Source organism: Martes martes, assembly GCF_963455335.1.
Source record: "Martes martes genome assembly, chromosome: 12".
In the NCBI taxonomy this organism is placed as follows: Eukaryota; Metazoa; Chordata; class Mammalia; order Carnivora; family Mustelidae; genus Martes; species Martes martes.
Genome location: NC_137900.1, coordinates 89,369,866 through 89,396,676, shown reverse-complemented (window position 1 = coordinate 89,396,676; position 26,811 = coordinate 89,369,866). Strand labels below are relative to the sequence as shown.

Genomic DNA, 26,811 nt, shown 5'->3' with positions numbered 1-26,811 from the left:
AGAGTGAGGAAGGAGCGTCTGGTCTCCTCCTCTTTCGCACTGGGTGGAGAGGCTGGAGCCCACAGAGGGGAGGGCCAGGCCCAGCGCTACACAGGGAGCCAGGCTCGAGCTGGACCAGCACCCAGGCCTCCCGAGGCTAGGGACCCCGTCTGTGGGTTGCAGGCCCCCCAGACCAGATAGGTATATTCGGTCTTGTCAGGATGCGTTAGCCAGGAGTCAAAGGGCTGGCTCCCCTCTTCTGTCTTGGTCTTGGGGGACACAGTACCTCTTGAGCCCTGCCCCCCCGCAAGTTCTCTTCTCTGCCCACAGACCATGCTGAAGCTGATTCAGAAGAAGCTGCTGGACAAGATAGTAAGTTGAGCCTTCATGATGCCCCTCTGCCCCTCCCCTAGCCCGAGAGGGGCTGGTCTGCCCCTGGAGGATACCCACGTTTTGTGAGGGGGCGCCCTCACGGGTGCCCGGAGCCTGCGGGCCCTCCAGGCCAGCTGTGCTGAGGCGTCCTTTCCCTTCAGTGCGACCAGGTGATGGAGTTCTCCTGGAGCGCCCTGTGGAACATCACGGACGAGACTCCCGACAACTGTGAGATGTTCCTCAACTTCAATGGCATGAAGCTCTTCCTGGACTGCCTGAAGGTACCGCCCGTCTCCAGCGGCGGCAGCCTCCTTGACCACTCACACGGCCACTCTTCTGCCCCCAGGCGTCCCTCCCCCCCGTGGTTCCCACAGAAGGGCAGCGGGGGCCGACTCACAGGCCCACGCCTGTCTTAGAGCCCTGCCTCCGAGGGAAGGCCCAGTCCCATCCTTCCCAGCGATTCTCGGGCTGCCCGCAGTCTGGCTGGGGTTCCCTGGGATGTCAGCTGGATAGGATTCTGTCCAGTAGGATGGTCTTTTATTTTATTTTAAAATTTTATTTATTTATTTGACAGACAGAGATCACAAGTAGGTGGAGAGGCAGGCAGAGAGAGAGAGGAGGGGAAGCAGGCTCCCGGCTGAGCAGAGAGCCTGATGCGGGGCTCGATCCCGGGACTCTGGGATCATGACCTGAGCTGAAGGCAGAGGCTTTAACCCACTGAGCCACCCAGGCGCCCCTAGGATGGTCTTTTAAAAGTCATCCTTGGGGCACCTGGCTGGCTGTCGGGAGAGCACTTACATGACTGACTCTTGATCTCAGGGTCGTGAGTTCAAGCCCCACGTTGGGCATAGAGCTTTCTTTAAATAAATAAGTAAATAAAAAATAAATAAATGGTAGCAATTGTAAAAAATAGATAAAACTCATCCTTCATTTTCTTGCTCTAGTTTCTACGAAGTTTCCCTTCAATTCATGTTTGAGCTTTTGGCAAATAGAACCGTGTTTATCCTCTTTGGAGTTTTATAGGTCAGATCTCCACTCAGCCTTTGATTTGGTAGCAAGGGATCCCCACCCTTTTTAATCCCATACGGTACATACCCCACACTGTACTCGGTGCGGTAGAAGGTGTGAGGACAGCATGTTGCTCCCCCTCTTTGTCTAGGTGCAATGGCCAGATACCTGTAAAGTTTCTAGGTTAGCAGTACCAGACACTTCAACACAAAACCGTACCAGCCACTAATTAAGTACTAATTGACGTGGCCCCAATGGCTCTCATTTTGCCAGGAATTCCCAGAGAAGCAGGAACTGCATCGGAACATGCTAGGACTCTTGGGGAACGTGGCCGAGGTGAAGGAGCTACGGCCGCAGCTAATGACTTCCCAGTTCATCGGTGTCTTCAGGTTGGTATTTCTTCCCTTTCCCTTTTTGCCTTGGCTGCCAGGATGCTCAGGGCTGTAGTCTGTGTTCAGTTGCAGCAACCACTCTCTGCCTAGATCTCTGTTAGACATGTCGCCTTCTGTCTGCAAGTGGTTTCCCTCAAGCCTCCATAAATGGTCCTCTTGTAGCTGTGTCTTCGGCAACCTCAGATCTTTAGAATAATCGCTGGGTACGGATACTAGGCGATAAGTCAGCAATACCTCTGGCATCCAGTTTGTAAGCTGGGGCCCAGCAGCTGGTGTCTGAAGAGGGACTTGGAGGGAGTGTTCTCTCCCCTTGGCAGCAACCTGCTGGAGAGCAAGGCTGACGGGATCGAAGTTTCGTACAACGCCTGCGGCGTCCTCTCCCACATCATGTTCGATGGGCCTGAGGCGTGGGGCATCTGCGAGCCCCAGCGGGAGGAGGTGGAGGAGCGCATGTGGGCCGCCATCCAGAGCTGGGACATCAACTCTCGGAGAAACATCAATTACAGGTGCGGAGCGGGGCTGGGAGGGAGGGGTGCGTGAGAGGGGTCCAAGGGGGGATGCTCGTTCCTGGCAAGGCCTTTCCTCTCATCCCCTGTCACTCTCCCTGAGGGACAGTCCCCGCATCGCACACACCTCACCCGGAAAGCCAGCTGCACCTTTCCTGCACATCCATACCCGTGTGTACCCGAAGCCGTTTACAAGCATTCGAGACGGTTTGAGGAAAATACCAACACGCAGCAGGGAACCAGACAAAACCATTCTTTTTTTTTTTTTTTTTTAAGGTTTTATTTATTTATTTGACAGAGACACAGCGAGAGAGGGAACACAGGCAGGGGGAGTGGGAGAGGGAGAAGCAGGTTTCCCACCGAGCGGGGAACCGGACACTGGGCTCGATCCCAGGACCCTGGGATCATGACCTGAGCCAAAGGCAGGCGCTTAATGACAGAGCCACGCAGGCGGGACTTCCACAAAAACCATTCTTGAGCTCACTCCGCCAAAGAACCTCTCCTCACAGTCTGGCGCCTCCCCTCCCAGGAGTTACCCTCTGCACCGACTTCATTCTTGGCAGTGCAGTGGGCGTCACGTCTTCCTGTCTTGGGGCTGGATTTGCAGCCACAAGGTATGGGTCTCCCTCCTCACGTCGTGACTGGGTCACTTTCTGGGTGCGGATGGGCCATCTTGTACTGATTGACCCTGACCTCGAAAACCCATACTGGGGGATGCCTGGGTGGCTCAGTCAGTTAGGTGTCTGCCTTTGGCTCAGGTCATGATCCCAGGGTCCTAGGATCAAGTCCTGCATTGGGCTCCTTGCTCAGCAGGGAACCTGCTTCTCCCTCTCCCTGCCGTTCCCCGTGCTTGTGCACGCTCTTTCTCCGACAAGTGAATAAAATCTTAAAAAAAAAAAAAAAAAGGAAAAGAAATCCCATATTGGGAGGAGCAGGCTCGTGCTTGTGGCTTTGTCTGTGCTCCGGTGACTGCCGTTCCCAAGGAGACGTGAGGTGGAAACACTGGCCCAGGGGGTTTGCACGTACATTTTTCAGGCTCTGGGGCCATGACTCCAGATGGCCTGTCTTACATTATAAGAAGTACGGTGTCATTTCTGTTTCTCAGGGCACTTCTCCCTGCCTCCCCAAGACCGGCTCTCTCCTCCTTGCCAAGGTCCCCTGTTTCTTCTCCACCTGATCTGTTTCCCTCCTGCCACCCTTGCATGCCCCTGCCCTTGACCTCTCTCCTGAGTGAGCTCCCTTCGTGGAGCCTGAAGGGCCTGATGCCTCCGCCTCCAGTGCAACCTACTAGCCTGCTCTCGGGCTGTGTGTAGGACCCTCCAGGCAGAAGAGCTCTCCGGCAGGCAAGAGGCACTCCCCCAACCCCTGGCAGCAGAAGTGACCCTGACCTCTCTTTCTACAGGTCATTTGAGCCAATTCTTCGCCTCCTTCCCCAGGGCATCTCCCCTGTCAGCCAGCACTGGGCCACCTGGGCCCTGTACAACCTCGTGTCTGTCTACCGTGAGTATCCACTCGCCCTTTGTTCAGACACGGGGCTGCTCACTGGGCTTCAAGCACGCTTGGCCCCGGGAGCTTGTAACTAGGGTGCAGAGTCTGTACCCGGGAGCACAGCCCTCCACTTTCCAGCATCTGTGGGACACCCAGCATAATGGCTGGCCCTGCCTCATCACCAGAAATGAGTCTGGCAGGCCCGACGGGCCATCTAGAGTTCCCAGATAGCCTGCTTAATGCTTCCTGCTTCCCCAGAAGTGAAGAGTCAAAAATCTCCGTGCCTTCTGCGGGATAGAGTAAGACCAACCCAAACAAAGAACTAAGAGCCGAGGAAACAGACTCCCACAGGAACGGGAGAGAAATTTAAAACGATTCTGACTTGATTCCTCGGAGAGTGTCCCATCTGCTGGGTGGCTTTGGGGGGAAGAGACCTTGATGACACCAGGTTTGACCCTGGTTATTTAAGCTGTCTGGGCCTCAGTTTCCTCCCCTGTGGAATGGGGACAGCGATAATGCCTACCTCATAAGATTGATGTGAAAAGAGAACCAGCATGAAGTGCCCAGGCCAGTGCCTGGATCCTGTTAACTAGCTCAATGCTGTTAACTAGCAGAGTGGATCGGAGTGCGGGCTCTGGGGGCCGACATCTGGCTTTGAACCCTGGCTCTCCCACTTGCTGTGGCTGTGTTATTTGGGGCAGGTTTCTCAACCTGTCTGTGCCTCAATGATCTCTTCTTTAAAATGGAACAAAAATAGGATTGCTGTGAAGTAAGGCATGAAAAGCGCTTGGAACAGTGCTTGGTCCATACCAGCTCTTCGATAATGCTCAGCCGTTTTCATTACTACTTGAGGTAGCCCCTGACCTTGGAGAGGCAGTGTAGTCCAGAGGGAAGAGCCCTGAGCTGGGACTCCTTCAGACAAACTTCCAGAGTGACTTTGGATGAATTGTTTCCTCCCTCTGAACCTCCATTCTTTCATCTATAAAAGCAGAGCATAAAAGTGACTCTGACTACACAGAGCCGCTTGGAGGGGGTAGGGGTAGAGGGGTGGGGAGGGTCCACTCAAGTGCCTGTGTTCTCCATGGAGCCTAAAGCCCTAGGATCCTAAGCACTAGAATATTCTTTTTTTTTTTTTAAATTTTATTTATTTATTTGGCAGAAATCACAAGTAGACACAGAGGCAGGCAGAGAGAGAGGAGGAAGCAGGCTTCTTGCCGAGCAGAGAGCCCAATGTGGGGCTCGATCCCAGGACCCTGGGATCATGACCTGAGGCTTTAACCCACTGAGCCACCCAGGTGCTCCTAGAATATTCATTGCTATAGACTGTGAACCACCCAATCATAGGAAGGAATGCTGTTTCCAGCCTGGCTGACCACCAGCATCAGCTGGTAGTTTATTGTTAAAAATACAAATAAATACAGGTTCCTGTGTCAGTTGACTCAGAATACCCAAAGGCAGGGCTTAGGAATCTTTATTTCTATAAAATCTCTGAGAAAAGAAGCCACTGGTTTGGGTGTTATTTCCCATGGGGTGAGCTGTGGAAAGAGTCATGGCCGCGTCCCAAAGTAGCCTTTTCCAAGGACTCACCCCTTGCTCCCCGAGTCGGCTGGCTCCCGGGAGCAGCAGCGCCTGCCCCCAGGCCTGCGTCTCTACTCCCCCCACCCCTCAAGGAGGGTGACCCTCACAGCAAGGGTGGGTTCTGGGCCACGGGCTGCTGGAAGTCTGAGCTGATCACCTGCTGTCTGCCCCTCCCGCAGCTGACAAGTACTGCCCCCTGCTGATCAAAGAAGGGGGGCTGCCCCTGCTGAGGGACATGATCAAGATGGCCACTGCCCGGCAGGAGACAAAGGAAATGGCCCGGTAAGAGATGGGCAGTGTTTCTGCTTGCAGCCTCGGTGTGGGGGAGCAGGGGAACGGTGTCAGGGCCCTCCCTGAGTGTCATTTTGGCCAAAGTGTGGCCAGAAACTAGATTGTCCAGCCTGCACAGGGCGTCACTGCCCTCCTCTGTAAGCTTCATCTCTTACTCCCAACAAATTCCACCCTCTCCTCCCTGGCCCTTAGCAAGTCAGGTCAGAATTCATCATTTTTTGCCAAAGACCTTCCAACAAGAGAGGACACCACGTGGTAAAGAATATTCGAGAGAACTGGCCGGCGAGTGCGAATGGGTTTGCACACGTGAAGGTGTGAAGGCCATGCACATGGTAGAGCCGCCAGTCCCTTTGAACGTCTACCACAGTCCCTTTGAACATCTCTGTAAGACCTGAGATGCATATCTGAGCCAGCCAGCCTGTCTGAAGCAGGTGTGAGTGACACTAAGAGGGAGCTGAGAAGTCACTCCGCCTATCCCACTCCCGGCCCACTCTGGACACCCCCTATTTCCTAAGAGGCAGTAGGCTCCTCTTTAGCACATGGAGGCTGCAGTGAGTACCACCCCCTGCTCCCTACCAACCCAAAGGCGTAGTGTCGAACAGGAAGGCCATCCGAGGTCCCCAGTGACACCTGATTGCAGTGGGCCAGCGGTTCTCAAGGGTCAGTCCAGAGGGGGCACGAGACTGGGGCTCTGAGCACCAGTGGCGGTTCCTGAGACCGCGGCACTGGCCCCCTGGCTGCTGGAGGGTGTCAAGGGCCCTCGTGCTGGCACAGCTGCCCTGGCCCCACCCAGACGGCCGTGGGCTCAGGCTCTCTGGGGGAATCTGGCCCGCAGGCAATTTGGGGACCACGAGTCTGCCGCCCCAGTAGGCAGGGAGAAAGTGAAGAAGGCAGGTGGTGCTCAAGAAAGGAGCAGAGAGGGTTGGGAAGGTCAGGTGTGAGCCAATTCAGGGGAGCCCCTAACCAGAGAGACCCCAGGGTTGAGAGGTAGGGAAGGGGAGGGGCCTAGGGAGGAAGGAGGGGGACCAGGGGGCTGATCGTATTGGTGTGCTCAGGTGCCATTTTCTGGGCACTCAGCACATGCCAGCCCCCCCACCCCCCGCTCCCCAACCCCCGAGCACACCTCCTCGCTCACATCAGCATCACTGCTGACACTGGCTGCCAAATCCAGTGGCCTCCCCTGCCGGGAGGAGCCAACCCCACCTGACCCAAGGCCGCCCTCTGATCCTCTCTCCCATGGTCTCCAGCAAGGTGATTGGGCACTGCAGTAACTTTAAAGAGGAGAACATGGACACGTCCAGATAGAGGCCTCCGCCCCCACGGCCGCCACTGCTCTGGACCACAAGGAGGGGAGGAAGCTCTCAAGCAGCCCAGCGGGCGACCATCTCCGGGTAGCCTCGTGCTGGATGAAGGGACACGGGGACTTTTGCACAACCGACGCTTTTCCTTAACATTAGTGAGATATATATATATTATATATATATATATATATTATTTTTTTTGGTTAGGAAGTGTGAAGTTTTGTGTGTATGATTTCTGTACAAAAACAAAAGAACACTCCTTGAGTCCCCGCAGCTCCCTCGGCCGCTCTCAAGCCCCAACTCCAGGCCTTCATTGCTGCCACTCACTCCCACCCCTCTAAGACTCAATGCCTCAAACGTCATGAGAGTCCGGTCCTTTCCCAGTGACCTCAGACCCTGGCCTCGCTTCCCATTAGGAGAGGCAGCGGGCTTCTAAAAGCCCACTCCCGCACCCTAACGCAGCCACCAAAGGCTGAGAACCCCATCTGGGCTCCTGGGTGTGGCTGATGGGGTTTGGGAGGAAAACTAGCCCCACTGGGTCTCCCGAATGCCTTGGTGCTCCCAGCCGTCGGGCATCCGGGGCAAGGAAGTGAGTGCTTAGGCGGCCCCAGCCCCCGGGGACCCTCAGGAGTGGGGCTCCCGATGGCCCCCTGCCAGTTCTCTGGCCAGACCTGCCTGAGGCCACGCTGCTATAGAGGCTGCCTGCTGGTCTCCCACCAGGTCCCAGGCTACTGAAGGCCCCAGCCCAGGGCTGGTCAGAACTCAGGCAGATTCCACTGCCCCTTCTGCCAAACATATTCAGCCCCCGCCCCAGCCCTGGGAGCCAGCACCGCTGGGGCCTGGGGCTTGCTCCTCACTCCCCACCCCTTCCCCTGCCCGCAGCACCCAAGGTGCCCAGGCACCCCACCAGCAGAACTGAGCCGGCCTCTTTTACCCCCCACCACACACACACACACACACACACACACACATGCCCCGCTGCCCGGAGGACCCCACATGCCTCTCGGTGAGGCAGGCGGTCCCCACTCCAGCCGGACCCGCAGCCAACAGGTAGCTGCTTCCAGACCAGCACTGGGCACAGCCTGCAGTGGCCCCACGTGGCCCTTCTGAGCCCCTCCTCCCTGCCCCCAGGCTTTACCTTGGGAACCTCTGTGCTGTGTTTCAGAGAAGTGTGAGCTGCAAATGTATCTTGAAATATCTTGTGGTCCTCCCTTGATGTAACTCTGCATTGCTCTCTGGAGACAGGCGGCGGCGAGGAGGCCTTTCCAGAACAAGGCTCTGGGGGAGCAGGGCCAGCTCTGCAGGCATCCCCGAGGGGATGACCTTTTTTCCTTCCTCCTTCCTGGGCCTGTTTTTGGATTCTCCTAGCATTTCTGCCTCAAGGCAGAACAGGCTGGATGAGCAGCCTAGGGGAGAGGCACCAGGCCTTTTCCCCCAAAAGTCTGTCCCTGCCAGCCCCGGGAAGGGGGTGGCTGCCCTGCGCTTCCTGAACGTGGCGGACAGGCCACACCTGCCCCTCCCTTCCCTGCCCAGACCCTGGGCAGAGTTCACATCGCGTTGCTTTACCACCTGGGGCCTGGGTAAATGTCTGTACTTTGGGATGTCACAGAAATACATTTTTGTGCAAAGTGGAAGGAACAGGGTGTCTTTTTTTGCAGAAGGGATGGGGTCAGGAGAGGGGCTGGAACCAGTTTGGGCACTTGGCCGTGAATGAGGGGACCTGCAGCAGGGAGGGTGCCTCGGGCCAATTTGCGTGCCCAGCCTGGAGGGCCAGTGAACTGCAGCCTGGACACAGGTGGCGGATTGGCCTGAAGTCCGAGCCGCCTCCCATTCTCCCCACACCCCCATGCCCGGACACCGGGATGCAGCTGGCAGCAGGCCCTCTGCCCAGGGTGGTCCAGGCTGATGGTAGAGACGATGTTCTGTGTGAGATTACGACCCCGTGTGCAGCGAGCAGGGGGCACAGAGAGGGCGCCTCCCGTGCGCTGGCAGGAGTGGAGGGGAGGGCCCGGGGAGACGGGTTAGCTGGGCAGCCATGGTTCAGCGAGGGAAAGAGCACCTTCAGCGTGGAGGTAAGAGACAACATGGTGTCCCCAAGCAGGCACGGAGGCTTCTCACGAGAGGAGACGTGTGAGCCGAATCCAGCGAAAGACAAGGCTGCCGCGGGGTGCCGGGGGGCTCAGTCGGTTAAGTGTCCGACTCTTGATTTCAGCTCAGGTTATGATCTCAAGAGCCGTGGGATCGAGCCCTGGGTTGGGATCCCCACTTGATGGGGATTCTCTCTCTCCCCCTCTCCCTCTGCCCCTCCCTCCTCTAAAATAAATAAATAAATCTTTTAAAAAGGGGTGTGGGGGGGGTGCTGCCCGACCTGGCTGTGACAGCCACAGAAAGAGCACCGCAGACAGAGGGGCCTGCTACAGGGGCCTTACAGGGAGAGCCACGAAGCCGGCCCTGCAGCCACAGCAGAGCGAAGGAACAAGGGCATGAGCAGGAGGACCTGGAGAAGCAGCTGGGCATCCGGCTTTGACCTTGTGGAACTGCTGACAGTGCCCTCCGTGCTCCTGAGGCACCAGCAAGGCTGCACCCAATTGAGGAGAGCTGTTCCCCAAAGAACAGTCTAGATGCTGGTGGCCAGTCAAAGGCCACGTGTGTGGCCAGTGCCCAGAGACAAAGACTCACTCCTTGGCCAGACTCTAGTCAGGCTCCCCTGAGCCCTGTTTTCAACTACACCTCAACCTGGGCCTCTAAGAGCCCTACTACCGGCTCTTACCACAAGTGATTTTGTCCATCTCCCTCCCCTACCTTAAAACACTAAACCACTAAGGTAGTTTCTCACAGCTCAAGGTCGCAGCCCTAGAATGACCCCAGACCCCCTTAAAGGGCCTGCCTCCAAGCTGCCAAAAGAACTTACTGTTTCAGCCACCACCTGACCCGAGCCCCACCTCACCCCCCCCCCCACACCACCCTGTCTTAGGATTTGCTAAAAAGGGCTTACGGTTGGGAATCCTTCCTCTGTCCCTTTGAAATGTATTTGCGTCTTCTGCAACTCAGGAGACCTGAAAGCCATTCCTTCAAAGAGCAGTGCTCAGGGAGGATCAGGCCTCCATCTCCTAGTCCCTGTGGGAGGACAGGCACCTAACTTCAGCTATTGCCAGCTCGCATACACAGCTGGCCTCCTCAGCATTTACATTGACCAACCCTTTAAAATTTTTCACTTCCCTGAGTCTGTTCAAGCCACCGCTGTTCTCTTTTTCCACTCCCTCCTGGTTCCTTTAAAACACCCAGTCACCTCTGTACAAATGAGAGTTGCATTCAATTTACATTGCAATAGCATGTTACTGATGAAAATCTGTCCTTACCACTTTAACTAGTGTTTGACTTTGTCTATCTTTCACACCAGCACAGGGCATGACTCATGGAAGCTTTGGCGTGATTTAAGTGTTTCCATTCAGCACACTAAGCCACCCATTGCAGTAACCAAGATTGAGTTGCAAGTGACAGTCACTCAACTCAAATACCCAGCCAGGCTGGTCAGAGGTGGGAGGAAATTCATTAAGGGAACCTAGAGATTAATATCAGCTTCAGGAATAGCTGGGTCTAGGGGCGGAGACAACATTGCTAAGACTCTCTCACTCCTTCTTTCAGTGTTGCTTATCTCTGTGACTCTATAAGTTGGCTTCATTCTCTCTTGGCACAGTCTCCCTCCTCGTGGTGTAAAGACAGCTGCCAGTTGCCCTTACTTCCTATTCCTTATGCTTGAGATCCAGAGAGCCCCTTTCCCTCTCAGCATTTATACAGTACTCTTATAGACTGTTCTAATTGGCTCTGCTGAGTCACATGTCCACCACCTAGGACCAATCACCGGAGACATTGATATGGGGACCCGGGTTTGGCCCTGTAGAGTCACATGACCACATCTTGTCTCCTGCCACCCGGTAGAGTGAGGGACAGATTTCCTCCAGAGCCACATGGGGTGGGGAAAAGTCAGTTTCCCAACAGAAAAGGGTATGCTGAGCTGACAAAACAACAGACGCGAGAAGAGTGTACTGAAGGGGCCTGAAGGGCCAATCTGTTGGAGAAAGAAGGTGGATGTTGCTATCAGTGGGAAGTGTGGGTGGAAAGGCAGAGCTGAATGGGGAGTGCCCTGGGGACACAGTTAAAGGAATGTGAACAGTGAATGATGATGAGGTTTCATTTTAGAATATCCCGAAGCCTCAAGTTGGGCAAGTCCTTCGGGCAGGGTGAGGTGTTGGCTTACAGTGGGGAAGATGACAGTCCCGTACTAGACACTGTCCTTGCATTATTTAATCCTCCCAACCCCCTGTCAGGGGGATGGTATCATCAGTCTTCACTATATAGACAGAAAACAGAGCTCAGAGTGGTTCAGTAACTTGCCCGAGCTCACACAGATAGGAAGGGGCAGTGCTGGTATTTCTGACTGACTCCACTTGAGCCCCTCGTACCCAGGATCTGCACCCGGGACGACCACTTTGCTCTCATCCTGTTCGCAGTATCTAAAAATGAATAGCGAGGAGGTAAGGGTGTCACCACGAAGCATCCGAGGGCGAGTCCTGCCCCCCTAGAGACCTCAGGCATCACACCCTAGAAACCGGCACATGTCCACAACCTGGAGTCACACCAAACACCTTGAACATGGAAGCGCCCGGAGAACTATACGCATGCGCGACGCCGTGGGGTTGGGGATGGCTGGATGGGAGCCCAAGGGGGTGGGGTCGAGACTCGCGCCTGCTCTTCGGCTTTCAAAAGTTACCTGGCTGGTGGGGGCTGGGGCTGAGGGAGTTACCAGCTGCGCGCGCGCCGGCCCCGCCCTCAGCCTCTTCAGGCACCTGTTGGCTCGAGGGCCTACGCGGCCGCAGCTGCTATCCAATAGACAGCCTCCCCGGCCCAATAAGGCCCCGCCTACCTCCAAGATCCGCCAATCCCCGGGTGGCCGCGGCCCCTCTCCTTCGAAGGGCCCGCCCCTCCGGGCGCTTCTTCCGGGTGGGGCCCCGGGCCGAGGAGATGGCGCCGTGGGCGCTTCTCAGCCCAGGGGTCCTGGTGCGGACCGGGCACACTGTGCTGACCTGGGGGATCACGCTGGTGCTCTTCCTGCACGATACCGGTGAGCCGGACCCCGCGCGACCCCGGACCCACCCAATCCCGCGTGGTTCCCCAGACGTTTGGGTTTCACTGGGTCTCCAGCTGAAGCCCCAGAAATCCTGGGATTCACCCCATTTCCGCTAGCTCCTGAGCCTCTTCCCCATCTATCATTCCAAGAGCCACCTGCCTTCTGCCTAATACCCAGTTGATCCCTAATAATCCCGGCATCTTCCTGATCCCTGCCAGATGCCCTGTGCATCCCAGGACCCATCCGGTCCCCTCCAGATCTGACGTCCGACCTGAGCCCCCATCTCCCCTGATCCCGGGACCCACCCGGTCCTTCCCAGGAACTGACTCCCAACCGTCCCTCCGTAAGATTCCGAGGATCAAGTAGATCAAGAACTGGCACCCCACCCGTTTCCGTGGCCACTAGCTGCCCAAGTCCACGCTCCCCACGCTGTAGGTCAAGAAGACACCGAGGGGAGTGGCCCGCCCCTCACTTCGCCGCCCTCACTTCTTGCCCTGAGGTCCCTAATCCCGCTAACATCCTTTCCCTCTTTATCTGCCAGGCTACTTCCAACCCAAGTTCTTACCCACCCTCCCTCCCTGCCAGCTAGGGTAGCCCCACTCCCCCTTCCTTACTCCAGCCTCAGCCCCTGGACTAGGGCTGTTGTCACTTTCCTCCCAAGACCTTCTCAAGCCTCCTCCATGGTCCTCACCCTTAAGCCTAAAACTGTGCTCAGTCTCCCCATCAAAAAGGAGCCCCCCAACCCACCTTTCCTTCTCTGCTCCTTTTCATAACCAAGGGACCCCTGAGCTGTCCACACACTGTCATCTACATGTCCCATGCACCTCACTCCTCACCCCTGCTCCCCCCCAAATCCTCATTCACCCCCATGAGTTGGACCGTCCCTGGCCAGCCCCTCCTCTGTCTCTATCTCATGGGCATATCAGACCTGGCTGGTCTCCCCATCATGGAGCTGACAGCAGGGACCCCTCCTCCCTCTCCCACGCATCTAGTCAAGTCTGGCCCCTTCACCCCCTTCCCCCTTATCTGTCCATCCTTTTGTCTGCACTCTTCCTGCCAGTGCCCTTGTCTGGCTACCCTCCTCTCCCTCCTGGATAAGCTCTCTGCCTCCAGGCTTCCTCCTGCTCCCTCATCCATCTTTCTCCAGCAGGAGGGTTTTCAGAAACAGTTCTGACCCTATAAGCTTCCATGGCTCCCTACTGCCCTTCGCCTTCCAGATAAAAGGCAGATGAACTGCCTCCCCCCCCGCCCCACCGCAACTTCTCCCTCCTGTACCCTATGCAGTGGCAACACTTGCAGACTTGACCGCTCATTAAACCCCATCTCCAGGCTTTTGTTCAGCCAGGGACAGACTCCCCACCTTCAACTACACCCCCCAACACGCAGCCTTCTCCTGTTCAGCTCGGGCCTCAGCCTCACTGTCCTCCTCTGGCCTCTCCAGCTCTGCGGCAGTGGGAAGAGCAGGGGGAGCTGCTCCTGCCCCTTACCTTCCTGCTCCTCGTGCTGGGTTCCCTGCTGCTCTACCTGGCTGTGTCGCTCATGGACCCGGGATATGTGAATGTCCAGCCCCAGCCCCAGGTAACCAGGGGGCCCCTGGGGGCCTGAACCCTCTCTCCCCGCAACAGGACACGCGAGGCCTCTGTAACAGTCTCATGCCAGGATCTGTGCAGAGCGGCTCTGCTGGAGGTGCCTCAGTGAATCCTCTTAGCAGCCCTAGAACCCCATCCTACAAAGAGGAAATCACCAAGGCCCAGCGAGGGAAAACAACGGGTAGAGGTCACACAGCTTCGCTTCACTCAGAGAGAGCATTCTGCCCCTCCAGACCCCCTCCAAGACACAGGGGATGGGCCCCCAACTGCGCAGACCCGGAGCTAAGCTAGCCCCCAAGGGAAATGTCGACCGGTACCTTCTGCCTCCCAAGGGGACCCGATCTCATACCCCTCTCCCACTTTCAGGAGGAGGTGAAGGAGGAGCAGACGGCCATGGTTCCCCAAGCCATCCCCCTACGGCGCTGCAGATACTGCCTGGTGCTGGTGGGTGACCAGGGACCTCCACGGGAGGGCGTGGGGGCAAGGTGGAGACTCCCTGACCTCCTGCCCCCTGTGCCTTGGCCTCCCCCCTCCAGGAAGGCCTCCCTGATGGAGGCCCCAGCCTCCTGACTTCACCACTCCCCTCCGTCTTGGGCCCAGAGGGGAGCTGGCCTTGAGCCTGCCTCCCTCCCTGCCCACAGCAGCCCCTGCGGGCCCGGCACTGCCGCGAGTGCCGGCGCTGCGTGCGCCGCTACGACCACCACTGCCCCTGGATGGAGAACTGCGTGGGGGAGCGCAACCACCCGCTCTTCGTGGCCTACTTGGCGCTGCAGCTGGTGGTGCTTCTGTGGGGCCTCTACCTGGCCTGGTGGGTTCCACTACTGCCCTGGCTACGGGGGATGGAGGGCCGCAGCATCCGTCCGCAAGGTGGGGGGAGAGCCGGGACTCCCTCTCCGTGCCCTCGGACCTCCTCCCACGCAGCCTGCCCACCGGGGCTCCCTGGGGGTACCCCTGCCTTCCCCCAGCCTTACTCCCCATCTGTCTCCTGCCCTGCAGGTCTGGCCTCCATTTCTTCCGGCCTTGGGGGCTCTGGCTGCGCTCCAGCGGGCTGCTGTTCGCCACCTTCCTGCTGCTCTCCCTCTTCTCCTTGGTGGCCAGCCTGCTCCTCGCCTCGCACCTCTACCTGGTGGCCAGCAACACCACCACCTGGGAGTTCATCTCCTCGCACCGCATTGCCTATCTCCGCCAGCGCCCCAGCAACCCCTTCGACCGCGGCCTGACCCGCAACCTGGCCCACTTCTTCTGCGGGTGGCCCTCAGGGTCCTGGGAGACCCTCTGGGCCGAGGGAGAGGAGGAGGAGGAGGAAGGCAGAAGCCAGGCTGTTTAGGGTCACGGGAGGCAAGGCCGCCATCTTGTGCCTGAAAACCAGAGGGGACGCAGCCCGCTGGGGCCGGCCCTCAGAGGGCCCTGAGGTCCTTGGCTCCTGCCCACTCCTCCGAGGCCTCGGAGCGGAGCCGAACGACAGAACCCTGTGTCAGTGGGCAGGTGCCCTGTAAAGGAAGAATGGAGGCACAGGACGTGGGGGGGGGGGGGCCTCAGGCACCAGAGACCCGGGCTTCGGAGACCTCTGCCCTGCCCCCCACGCCAGGATGCCTCCGGTGCACAGTTTTATAAGTTTAATAATCTATAAAGCAAGTCAAGTATTAAAAAAACCAACTGCTCTTTGTTGTGCTGCCCTTTCTGGTCCAGGTCTCCTGGGCGGGGGGGGGGTGGCGGTGGCAGGGAGCGGACAGCCCCCCACAGCAGCCCCACAGCTGCCACTTCAAGGCCCAAGACCCACAAATAACCCAGGGAGGCCCAGGCCTCCAGGGCAGGGCACGCAGCTGGGGAGACAGGGCGGACGCACCCGAGAGGCCCTCAGGGCCCCAGGAATCTCTCGGACACAAAGTCGAAGTCTCGGAAGGCGGCCTGCTGGCGGGCGGTCAGGGGGCAGCGGGGGTCGGGCGGGGTCAGGGCTGGCGGCAGCCCCGTGAACTCGCCCTCGAAGTAGCGCAGGTCTGTAGGGCCGCAGAGTGTGGGCAGGAACGGGGGCTGGACGGTGCGGGCGAGCAGGGCCTGCCAGTCCGTGGTCTGGGGGGGCAAGGGGAGAGCTGCCTGAGACGACGAACGGCGGCCCGCGCGGCCACGCCAGCCTTCCCCCTGTGCCAGGCACCCGGCACCGGGCACCACTCACCCTGAAGAAGGGCTGGGTTTTGATCTCCTCCGCGTCCTGCTCACCTGCCCCCAGGCGCTGCTCCGGGCACTTCTGCAGGAGCTGGGCCAGACGACGGGGGGGCTCACAGAGGGCACTTGGCCCCAGGCACTGCCTACCTGCCCATGTTCCCCAAGTGAGCTGGGCCGCGGGACCCCCAAGAGAATGGGTGGTGACGGGGCAGCCGTGAGCCATGGCCACTGTCCAGCCCAGCCCTGCCCAGCCCCCCAGGGGTGATCACCTTCTGAATGAGCTCGAGACCTTGCACCGACAGAAAGCGGGGATATGGGGCATCCGCATTGACGATGCAGTCAAACACCTCCTCTTCCGTGTCTCCGGGGAATGGGCACTAGAGGGAAAGGGGGCTCACCAGGGTGCCTAAATACACCCCCCGCCCCCACCTAGCAGCCCCAGCAGCCCAGGTCCAGTGCTTACCTCACCCACCAGCATCTCATAGAGCAGCACACCCAAGCCCCACCAGTCCACGGCCCGTGTGTAGGCCTCCTGGGTCAGCACCTCCGGGGCCAGGAACTCTGGGGTGCCGCAGAATGTGCTCGTCCGGTCTCCAAAGCCGATCCCTGCAAACCAGCATCCACACTGGTGCTGGCCCGACATGTCTCATCCACACAGCCTCAGTGGGCGCAAGAATCAACAGCCAACCCTCATGACCCCAGGTACCGAGACCCATGCCAAGCCCTGCCCCATACCCTAGGAGGGGGAGCAGTTTTTACGCCATCTGACAGGAGAAAGCGGAGCCTCAGTCAAGTTCATATGCCAAGGTCACGAAGGAAAAGGAGAACCTGGTGCCCTCTCCCTCTGGCTGAGGGCAGGCTGGGGCTCTTCAAGAGCCTCTCAGGCTGGGAAGGAAAAACCGGTGTCTCCGGCTGGTCCCTGGAATGAGGGCCGGGGTGGGGATGGGGGGCCACAACCCTGCTGGCCTGGGCTGGGGGAGCAGCGCTGGAGGACAGTGAATCCTGGGCAGCAGGGACCCACCTTCCTTACACAGCCCAAAGTCTGCGATCTTCAGGAAACCCTGGGCATCCAGCAGCAGGTTATCCAACTTCAGGTCCCTGAGGGTAAGGGGGGCAGATCAAAGGGGCCCTGGAGCATTGCAGGAGGAGGGCAGTGGCCCCCGCCCCCACACCTCTGCGGCAAGTTACCTGTAAATGATCTTCTTCTCATGTAAGAACTGCAGCCCGAGGACCACACAGGCCAGGTAGAACCTGTGAGTGGCATGGGGGGCGGGGGTGGCGGAGGGAGTTCAGGCCCAAGACTGCGGTGGGCAGGGTGGGGAGACACCAGGATGGCCCCAACCCAGGCAGCCCTGAATGTCCCAGCCAGAGTCAGATGCCAGGGGGAGGGGGCGGGGAGAGTAGGTGCTTCTCCAGACAGTGGCCCCAAGGTTGCTGCCCGCTCTGGGCTCTGAGATTGTGCCAGGAATGATGCCACATGTCCTCACGCCTTACTCTGCCACATCCTCCCAGCCATGCACCGCTGATACTCATCACATCTGTTTTTCAAAGGAGGATCTGAGACTCAGATCAGGGATGCCCCTGGGGTCACACAGCTAGTGGCAGACCCATACTCCAGAACCAGCACTCTGCTACTCAAGAAATAATTCCAGGGGTGCCTGGGTGGCTCAGTCGGTTAAGTGTCTGCCTTCAGCTCAGGTCATGATCTCAGGGTCCTGGGATCGAGCCCCGCATCGGGCTCCCTGCTCAGCGGGGAGTCTGCTTCTCCCTCTCCCTGCTGCTTCCCCTACTTGTGCGCTCTCTCTCTCACTTTGACAAATAAATAAAATCTTTAAGAAAAAAAGAAAACAGAAATAACTCCAGCTGCCAGTCCCTTACTAGTCACAGGTTCCCGTGCTCCATACTTTATAAACATTGGGTTCATCTACCCAACAAGCCTATGACCTAGTTCTCATGTGCCCCATTCACAGCTCCATAAACTGAGGCCCAAGGTCAGAGGTGCTGTGAGAGCTGACGAGAGCGACAACCAGGGTTTGAACCAAGGCTTCCCCGACTCCACACTGTTCTGCTGCTGGGCACCCTGGGGGAAGCAGGGTGAAGGGAGCGGGGCAGAGTGGACCAGGAAAGGCTTGCTGGGAGAGGCAGACAAGAAGGGTGGGCACCCACCGGGCCTGGGGCTCAGGGAAGACATCCTCATGGATCTGCATCATGAGGTCGCCACCAGCTGCAAACTCGGTCACGAAGCAGGCGTGGCTGGAGGTCTGGAAGCAGGCAAGGAGGGAGAGCAGGAAGGGGTGCCCCGTGCGGCCCACGGCCTCCAGGATGCGTTTCTCGCAATAAAGGCTGTGATGGGGGGAGGGGGTGTTTGGAGGGAAGGAAGACCCCTGCTGACTGAGCCCTGGCCCTCTGGCGTTTCCAAGTGTCAGGTGGTAGAATGATGGTTTCTACATATCAGGCCAAGAGAAGACAGGACCTGCCCAAGGGCACCCAGTTAACTGCTGTGGGTGCTAGAAAGAGAAGCCAGGACTGACTGGCCCCAGGAGCACTTAGCGCCTTCTGGTGCCCCCGGCCCAGGCCAGCCATCCAGGATCCCCTCCAGGGCCGGACGCCCACGGGCCTGACTACACACCTCTCCATCTCATCCCGGCTCAGCACCTCCTGCTTCTTGAGCGCTTTGATGGCGTAATATTTCCCCGTGCCCTTGAACTGGACCAGGAGGACCTGGGGACCAGAGAGAGCTCAGGCTCCAGGTGGACGGCACAGGGCAGCCTTTGCTTCCCCCACCCACGGCCCCATGGATCACAGCGTCCTCCCAGCTCAGGTGCTGGGGCCTGCCCACCTCCTCCCATGGTCCCCTCCTCGGCCCACTACCTTCCCAAAGTGTCCCCGGCCCAGCACGGCCAAGCAGCGAAAGTCCTGAAGCCGGGGGGCTCTCCTGCAAGAGAGAGGACACAGGACAAGAGCTGGGCCTCCATGAAGAGCTGCTCCAAACCCTCCATGTCCAGTCCTGGGCTGTCCCCACCAATGAGGCTGGACAGCCTGGGGGTGGGGGTAGGGGGTTCCGGGGACAGCGGTTTCCTAGAGTCTGGAATGCAGCTGGAGCTCAGTAATATGGCTTTAGTGAGTAAGAACCTGACAGCAAGGAGCATCAGATGGTGTCTGAATGGACACCCCAAGTGAGTAGGTACAAAATTTAAGCATAAAAGTGACCCCGACGGGGGTACCTGGTGGCTGAGGCAGGAGGCGGCGGCCCGAGACGTGTCCTAGGCTCCATGTGGGGACGTTTGGTGCGCTGTGAGGGCAGAGGGGCTCAGAACAGAGCCGGGCTTCCCGCCCTCTTTCCCCCCAGCCCCACCACCCCTGACCCAGCAGCCCCCCGGGGCCATCAGCACCCCCTCACCGGGATCTCCTCGGGGGTCGGCTCCCGGGGCAGGTAGAGGCGTGGGGGCTTGGGCGGGGGCCTTGTCTCTTCTCCCAAGGGGCTCTTCTTGGGTGGGAAATGACTACATGGAGAGAGCAGACACGTGGTGGGGCACAGGCCGATGGAAGAGCGGTGGGGACGGATGCACAGCAACGCCAGAGACAGACAGATGGAGGGTCGGAGGGGGAGTGACGGGAACGGAGAGACAGCATTTGCACCTGGAGAGAGGTGGATGCGGCAGAGAAGCAGGCCCCGGAGGTGGGGCGGCTTCTCACCTGGGCGAGGCAGGGTCAGCCCGGGGTGTGGACGGGGTCTCGGGGCACGCTTTGGGGGGGCTGATCGTGCTTGGGGAGCTGCAGGGAGGCAGCAGGCTCATGACCAAGCGTCCCCAGGCCGCCATGCTGAGGTTCATCTGTGAAGCCCTCAGGAAGTCCTGACCTGGGACAAAAGCGGGGCTCAGCCCAGGGCCCCCAACGGCCCCTGCCCTGCCCCCTAAATGCACAACCCTTTCCCCATCCACACCTCGGCGTTTGGAGAAAATGCGTTTCTGCCTCTGCAGCCGGGGCCTCCTCTCAATGACAGGGTCACAGAAAGTCACCTGCAGGGACAGAGGGCAGGGCTGGAGACCGGTCTTCTCCCACCCCACCTGCCACCAGGGAACCTCCTGATCTCCAGGATCCCAGCCTGAGCCCCCAGTATCAGTGATGCAAGAGCCAAAGGGGCCCAGAAAGAGGGATTCAGTGTCTGCGTTGGTACCAGTGGGGAAACTGAGGTCCAGAGAAGAGAGGCACTTGTCCAGGGTCGCATGTGAGGCTAGGCAGTCAGGACCAAGATGCGGGCCTCTAGACTCCCCTGCAGTCCTCAGACAGGGGCTGGGAATCCTTAGTTCCTGGAGACCACCTCCCTCGGGGCCCCAATTTCCACTCTGATGGGTCACCTAGTCTTGAAGGCCCTTCTAGTCAGGTCAGAGGGCAGGGTAGGGGCACCTGGGCAAAGAGCAGTCCCTGGGGCACCAGACTGAGGGAGAGCTGGTGACAGGCATTGTCCAGGAAGTCCTCCAGCCGCAGGAAGGCCACGCCGCACAGCTGCCGCCAGTCCCGCCAGCGCACCCCGATCTCCAGCTCCCGGGCCTACGTCGGGGAGGCCAGGTTGAGGAGTGGAGCACGGCATGTGCCCCTACTTGGCTGGCCTTCTGCCCCATGGCCCGAGGTCACACCTGCCTGCCCCACGGCTCACCCGCTCCAGGGGGACAATAAACGTCTGGTCCCAGGACTGCTTGGCCACCGGCCCCCAGCCAGTCTGGCCCACGACACGATTGTCCACCTTCAGCACGGCCAGCACCTCACCTGCAGGGCCGGACAGGGAGCTCAGGGCAGGCGAGGAGTGGAGGTTGTCTGCTGTCCCCAGCTCCCTGTGGCCCCCTACTCACTGGCCAGGTCTCCTCCACCACGCTGCGGCTTGGCCCTGCCCCGGAGCCAGCCCTGGGAGGGGCTCCCAGCCAGCGCGGCCGCGGGGGACCGTCCAGGCACAGCTGTCAGCAGCTGCTCACAGCCCAGGAGGCGGACCTCCAGCGTCCCTGTGGGGAGAGTGCGGGGAACACCGTGAAGTGTCATTCTCCCTCTGCCACACCCAGGTCTCCCCAAGATGGCTGAACCCAGATCTTTCCCACCTTAAGCGGGGGGGGGGGGCTTAGCCAGGAGACAGGATATAAGGTGGCCCCAAGCACCCAAATGAATTCTAGGCCTTTTAACAAGCCATGCCCTGTCCTGCCTTGCCCATCTCGTCTACTTGACCAATTCCCAGAAGTCCTTCAAGGCTAAGTGTAGATACCACCTCCTCCAGGAAGCATTCCTTGAATTCCCAAAGCCAGTTGAGGGAGCCCATGCAGCCCCTGTACTTCCCCTTCTCAGCTCTATTCACAATGGGATGTGGCCTATCTAACCCTGAACCAGCTCTGAGCAGGGAAGGTACTGGGCTCTCTGGCTGGCCCTGTGTCCTGGGTAGGAAGTTCAGGGTTTCCAAAGGCAGTATGCTTGGATTATTTGTTGATTAGAATTCAGCTACAATTCAGACAAATCCAGCTCAGGGATAAAAAACAACTTTCTAGTAGTCCAAACTGCCCAGGACTGGGTACCACCGCCGCCAGGGCTATGAGCTCCCGGAACATGGGTGCTTTAACCACTGTCATGGTTACTCACGTAAATAACAGCTTCGCCAATAGTGTGTGGACAATGCCGACACTGTGCCTAGCGCTTCCCATGCGACAACTCGCTGACTTTCACAGCAACCCCATGAAGTAGGAGCTGTCATCCCCATTTGACAGAGAAGCATAAACTGAGGGTCCAGGGGCACCCAGGTGGCTCAGTGGATTAAAGCCTCTGCCTTCGGCTCAGGTCATGGTCTCAGGGTCTTGGGATCAAGCCCCGCATCAGGCTCTCTGCTCAGCCGGGAGCCTCTTTCTCTCTCCCTGCCTGCCTCTCTGCCTACTTGTGATCTCTCTCTCTGTCAAATAAATAAATAATATCTTTAAAAAAAAACAAAAACAAAAACAAAACCTAAGAGTCCAGAGAGCAGAAGTCCATTGCCCAAGCTCACGCAGCTAGGGGGTGGTGGGACCCGGATTGAAACTCTTTCTCCAGAGTTCTACCCCTTCTGTGTTTCAGGGCCCTCGCTGGAGGAAAAGGGGAGCCCTGATGTGGGAGGGACTCCTGGCTACCTGTCACGGCTGTGGGCTTCACAAGCACCCCCAAGGGCTGGGGCTTCCCAGACACAGCGGTCCGCAGCTCCCTCGCCACTCGGCCACGCAGAGGGTGAGCGGGAGGAAGTTCCTCCAGCAGCTGTTCCAAGGCCAGCCGCAGGAGGTCCAGCTTCTGGGAGGACTCCTGGAGCTGGGCCTGAGCCTGCGGAGCAGAAACACGCAGGGTGGACAGGCCCATGAACGCGGTGGCCAGGGCCAGGGGCTCAGGCCACCTGCCCGCAACGAAGGCCAGACAGAACGTGTGTCCGGTTTCCTAACTGCTGCCCGGCACAGCCCGACCACGGTGCAGAGGGTGGCGTGGGGACAAGCAGACACTCAGAGAGGAGCGGTCACAAAGGGAGGGCACCCCGGTCTGACCTCGGCCAGTGCCTTCCGGTCGTGCGTTCGCCGGCCACCCAGCAGCTTCACCACATTCTTGGCACCCTCGGCCACAGCGGCCTCAATGCGCAGCCGGTGTCTCAGCTCCTCTGCCAGCAGCTCGGGACCTGGGAGGAGGGGGTCAGCCCTCGGGCCCACGCCCCACTCAACCCTGCCCAGCCCCGCCTCTCCAAGCCTCACCTGGTTCCGGAGACCCACTGGCCTCCAGGCTGCTGATCTTCATCCTTAGCAGGGCCACCTTCAGCTGGCTGTCCCGCAGCATCTGCTGGGCCGCTGCCAGGAGCTTCCTCTCCTGTAGGGTCACGACATATGCCCCCACTGATCCAGGGCCAGCCCGGGGCCTCCCCTGTGGGACCAAAGCTGAAGCCAAGCCTCTCTTGTTAGCCTCGGTCTGGGGCAGAGCCTCCGCCATCAGATGGAGGCCTCCTCCATCAGACAAGAGCTGGGGTCAAGCTTCCCCCATCACATCAGGACTGGGCTCCCCACTAGGAGTCGGGGCCAGGACTGGGCCTTCCCTCCTACACTGGGAACATGGCCTGGGGTTTCCCCATTAGACCGAGTTGGGCCTCCTCTGTTAGATTAGGACTTCAAGCTATACCTGCCTGAGATTTGAGGGCTATGCCTCCCCCATCAGACTAATGGCTAAGACTGTGTCTCCCTTAGAGGGTCACTGGCCCGGCTCCATTCCCTCTCAGAATAGGGGCTGGGGCAGCCCCTCCCCTAACAATCTGAGAGCCACACCTCTCCCCCCCAGACCCCAGGAGCCTTACCTTTGGCGTGCCGGTGGCACACGTGCGCGTCATGTTCTCCGCCCCCTGTTTCACCTTCAGCTCCACCTGCAGCTGCCTCCGGAGAGCCTCTAGGTGCCGAGCCCTGGGCTGCTCCGCTGGGGGCGGCGGGCCCGGGGTCACAGGCTCTGTGCACAGCGTGGGGGCATTAAGCCCTGACCCAGACCCGAGAGTCCCCTGCCCTGGGGCCTCACTCTCTCCACCCCTCCCCAGCCCTCCTGGCCAGGGCGACACCTGAGATCTGAGAGGGGTCAGGGCCGAGGTCAAGGAGCTGGGTGGGCAAAGCACCTCCCGCCCCCGAGGGTCCGACTCCCCACTCACCCGCCAGGCCCGGCCCGGGGTCCGGCAGCACGATGCGCGCGTGCAGCGCCCTCAGCTCTCCGTGCAGCTGCTCCAGGCGGCGGTTGGAGGAACGCAGGAGCTGCTGCACGTGGCCCAGGTGGCGGCGGTCCGTGGCTACCCTCCGCAGGTTCTCTACACCCTCCTTGATTTTCAGCTCCTTCTGGATGGCCCGGCGGATCACCTCTTTCTCATCCTCAGGGGGTCGCTGGTCGGCTCCAGGCTGTGGAATGGCAGAGCAGTAACGCCCCCTCCCATCCCAGCCACCAGCGGCCGCGGGTCCCCCCAAACGGAGGTGTGCCTGGTGCCATCCTGGTGTGCCAGGATGGAGCCCCTGATCTCGGGAGGCATCTCTGACCTTCCGGCTAGTATCCCCGGGCCAGATGCAAACCCCGAAGCTGTGCCCCCTACCCGTGCTCCCGCCCTCTGCTACGAGAGAGGAGAGGGAAAGGGAAAAATTCATCCTGCGTACAGTCAGCTCTTGAACGACACGGGTTTGAACCTCATGGGTCCACTTACAAGCAAATTGTTTTCGATACATACAGCCCAGAGCTGTAAATGTATTTTCTCTTCCTTAGGATTTTCTTAATAACATTTCCTCTTTTTCTAGCTTCCTTTATTGTAAGAATACAGTGCAGGGTACACGTGATGCACGTTACAGGTATTAGTCAACTGTTGATGTTATTGGTAAGGCTTCTGGTCGCCAGTAGGCTATAAGGAGTTAAGTTCTGGGGGAGTCAAAAGTTATACGTGCATTTTCAACTGCCCGGGGAGCGGGGGGCCGGTCAGTGCCCCGGACCCCTGGGTTGTTCAAGGGACAACAGTACATGGTGTCGGGGTCTGTTCCGAGCTTTGCAGACATTAATTTGCGAATCCTCACAACAACCCCATGAGGTAGGTATAGTTGTTATCCCCATTTTACAGATGGGGAAGCTGAGACACAGAGAGGCTGAGTAACTTGCCCGAGGTCACAGCAACCAGGAAGGGGAGGCCACCCTCTGCCCACCAACCCGTCGGGCTGCCCTCTCTAAGGCTGCAATTCCAGCTGAGATCTGGGGCCAGAAAGGAGGTTAGGGAACCACCCAAGGTCACACACAGAGGGCAGCCAGAGGCCTGAGTAGGAGCCAGGAATGTTCCAGCAGGTAGCAAAGCAGAGGCACAGAGAGGGGCAGAGGAGGGCTCCGGAGGCCATTCCCAGCTCAGCTACTAAGAGGAAGTAGAAGCTTTCTCACACTTCACCCCAGGTGGGAGCAAGGAAGAGGAAAGGCTCCTTCTCAGAAGCCAACATTTGGAACCAACCAGTGCCAAAGCTGACCTCAGCCCAGGGTGACCCACGATGCCCCCCACTCCCCGTGGACTCCTTTGGGGCCTCCACCTTACCTCTCGGGTCTCCATCTCTTGCGCCCAGTGCTAGGGGAGCCACCCCAGCCTCAGGGACACCCCCCACCCGACCCCAGGCCTCCGCTGGCCTGCTGGCCTGGCTGTCAGAGGGCAGGGGCGGGACTCAGGAAATCCTTTGAGGGCCCTAGGCCAGAGGGCCAGAGCCAAAGGCCTGAGCAAACAAAGATCCCATGGAGCGGGGGGCCCGGCCACCGGGGTCCTGAGTCACCCAGCTGCCGCTGTTGGGCGGAGGTTCACAGGAAATAGGAAAATGTGTACAAGCCACGGCTGAAACAGGCCAGGGACCTCCGGAGGAAGGGGGTGGGAGGGGGCGGAGGGAGTGCTTAAGGCTGCCTAAGACACTGGGTGGGGGTTCTCCAGGAGTCTTGTGGGGGACACTTTACCCTTGGCATTCCCCATGGTCCTGTCTGCTCTGGCATCCTGCCAAGGACACAGGCCGCCTCTCAGCTCTACAGCTGGGACCCCACCCCATTTGCTCTGGGTGGACCGCCCCCCCTCCCCGCCCACTGACACACAAACACACAGCTTTGGCTGCTGTGTCCACCAGCCCCTACTGCCGGCGCCCCCCCTGCCCCGCCCATGCCCTTTGGACTAGAACCCTCTGTGGACCCAAGGTTGCCTCCCAGATGTTGGGCCAGAACCCCGCATTTTCGTGTCCAATCCCCACATGCCTTTGTGATCCGGGAAGGACCCCCACAAGTGCGCAGAGACTGGCCCCCGCCCCGCGCCTCTTCCCCCTGCGCGCGCACACGTTCCTCTCCCCCCAGGACTGGTCCCAATGTGCCCCTACGGCCCCCCTTTGCTTTCCAGACAGATTCCCATGGTCTTACGGTCCCATGGGGAAGAACCGATTTTAGGAAACTTTGGGGCCCATCCCGGTGGCCCTGACTGCGGATTCGGACGTGCTCATGCGCTGGCCTGACTGGAGGCTCTGAGTCACTTGGGGGTGATTTAGGGACGTTCTCAGGGGACCTGAACGACTCACCCCCATGCTCAGCTCTGCCCTGCGAGGTGTAGCGAAGCCCGGGGCCGGGGCTGAGGATGGACCGGGCAGGGGCTGGGGGTCGGGTCTCGGGGCCGCGGCCGGAGCTCGGGGCGCCCGCGGCGTGCATGAGACTTCCCGAGCCCCTCGGCCCGCGCCCGCAGCCCGGCCTCTCCCGGCGCCGTTCACCTGCCGCGGCGCCCCCTCCTCCATGGCGCCGCTCCGGCCGCACGGCCCCTCCTCTCGACCACTGCCGTTCCGGAAGCCCCGGCCCCTCCGCCAGGACTTTCAAACTTGAAACTTCCCGGGAAGCGGAGCCGGTGCCGCGGGATCGGGCGCCCCCTCCCGAGGTCCGCTGGCCCTCGCGGGACCTGGGATCAGCGCCGCCTCTCGGCGCGAGAGGTCAGCGCCCGGGACCCTACTCCCCAGCCCCGGGCCCCCGCGCCTCCCCGGCTCCCACGGCCCGCGGACTTTGGGGCCCAGCGTCCCTTTCCTGAGGCCGCGGTTCCCGCTCGGTGTGACGCGGACCCCCGCCCCGGGATAGAAGGGCAGGAAGGGACATTTCCCCGGCCGGGGTTCTCTAGCTGCCCTGAGGGGTGGCCGGGCGGCGATAGCGCCGCCTGCCGGCCGCAGGACCCTGCTGTGAGGCCCGCCCGGTCCCCGCAGGCTCAGCCCCGCAGGCTCAGCCCGTACCTCCGAGCCCCGCCACCACCTGCTTCCCGCCCGGAAAGTTTCTCATCGTCTTAGGTCCTTGTGTCAAACGGGCTAATCCTAAACCTGTCGCCCCACGAAGTCTTGGCCCTGTGTAGAGTCACTACTCTAAGAATGTATGCGTCTCGGGCGCCTGGGTGGCTCAGTGAGTTAAAGCCTCTGCGTTCGGCTCAGGTCGTGATCCCAGGGTTCTGGGATCGAGTCCCATATCGGGCTCTCTGCTCCCTTCCCCTCCTCT

General features: G+C 59.6%; 3 protein-coding genes across 8 annotated transcripts in view; 2 read left to right on the top strand and 1 right to left on the bottom strand.

Moving 5' to 3' along the window:
- Positions 1-8,545, top strand: part of ZER1 (zyg-11 related cell cycle regulator) — a 30,291-nt gene extending 21,746 nt beyond the window's left edge. For both annotated transcript variants that reach the window (XM_080819553.1, XM_080819552.1), the window contains exons 10-16: positions 310-351; positions 513-632; positions 1,633-1,748; positions 2,069-2,257; positions 3,660-3,757; positions 5,503-5,605; positions 6,862-8,545. In XM_080819553.1, the coding sequence (XP_080675679.1) occupies positions 310-351; positions 513-632; positions 1,633-1,748; positions 2,069-2,257; positions 3,660-3,757; positions 5,503-5,605; positions 6,862-6,919 (726 nt within the window). In that variant the 3' untranslated portion in view covers positions 6,920-8,545. The remainder of the gene's footprint in view (positions 1-309; positions 352-512; positions 633-1,632; positions 1,749-2,068; positions 2,258-3,659; positions 3,758-5,502; positions 5,606-6,861) is intronic.
- Positions 8,546-11,908: 3,363 nt separating this feature from the next.
- ZDHHC12 (zDHHC palmitoyltransferase 12) lies at positions 11,909-15,294 on the top strand. 5 transcript variants are annotated; one of them, XM_080820050.1, is made up of 5 exons: positions 11,909-12,037; positions 13,485-13,621; positions 13,999-14,076; positions 14,274-14,440; positions 14,629-15,294. In XM_080820050.1, exons 1-5 carry the CDS (start codon positions 11,938-11,940, stop codon positions 14,957-14,959), a joined length of 813 nt encoding a protein of 270 aa, XP_080676176.1. In that variant the 5' UTR covers positions 11,909-11,937; the 3' UTR covers positions 14,960-15,294. The 5 variants fall into 5 exon arrangements, with proteins under 5 accessions (XP_080676176.1, XP_080676177.1, XP_080676178.1 ...); XM_080820051.1 differs by having other exon boundaries at positions 14,277-14,440; positions 14,629-15,293; XM_080820052.1 differs by having other exon boundaries at positions 14,598-15,290.
- On the bottom strand, positions 15,234-26,087 carry PKN3 (protein kinase N3). The gene is given in 22 exon segments (XM_080820048.1): positions 15,234-15,702; positions 15,806-15,886; positions 16,065-16,172; positions 16,259-16,401; positions 16,817-16,893; positions 16,984-17,046; positions 17,962-18,138; positions 18,425-18,516; positions 18,667-18,730; positions 19,020-19,087; positions 19,196-19,298; positions 19,492-19,654; positions 19,739-19,814; positions 20,203-20,346; positions 20,453-20,562; positions 20,646-20,792; positions 21,933-22,116; positions 22,332-22,503; positions 22,505-22,644; positions 23,123-23,268; positions 23,462-23,702; positions 25,866-26,087. Coding segments are annotated over 22 exon segments (2,922 nt in total). The 5' UTR covers positions 26,076-26,087; the 3' UTR covers positions 15,234-15,489.
- Positions 26,088-26,811: the final 724 nt, after the last annotated feature.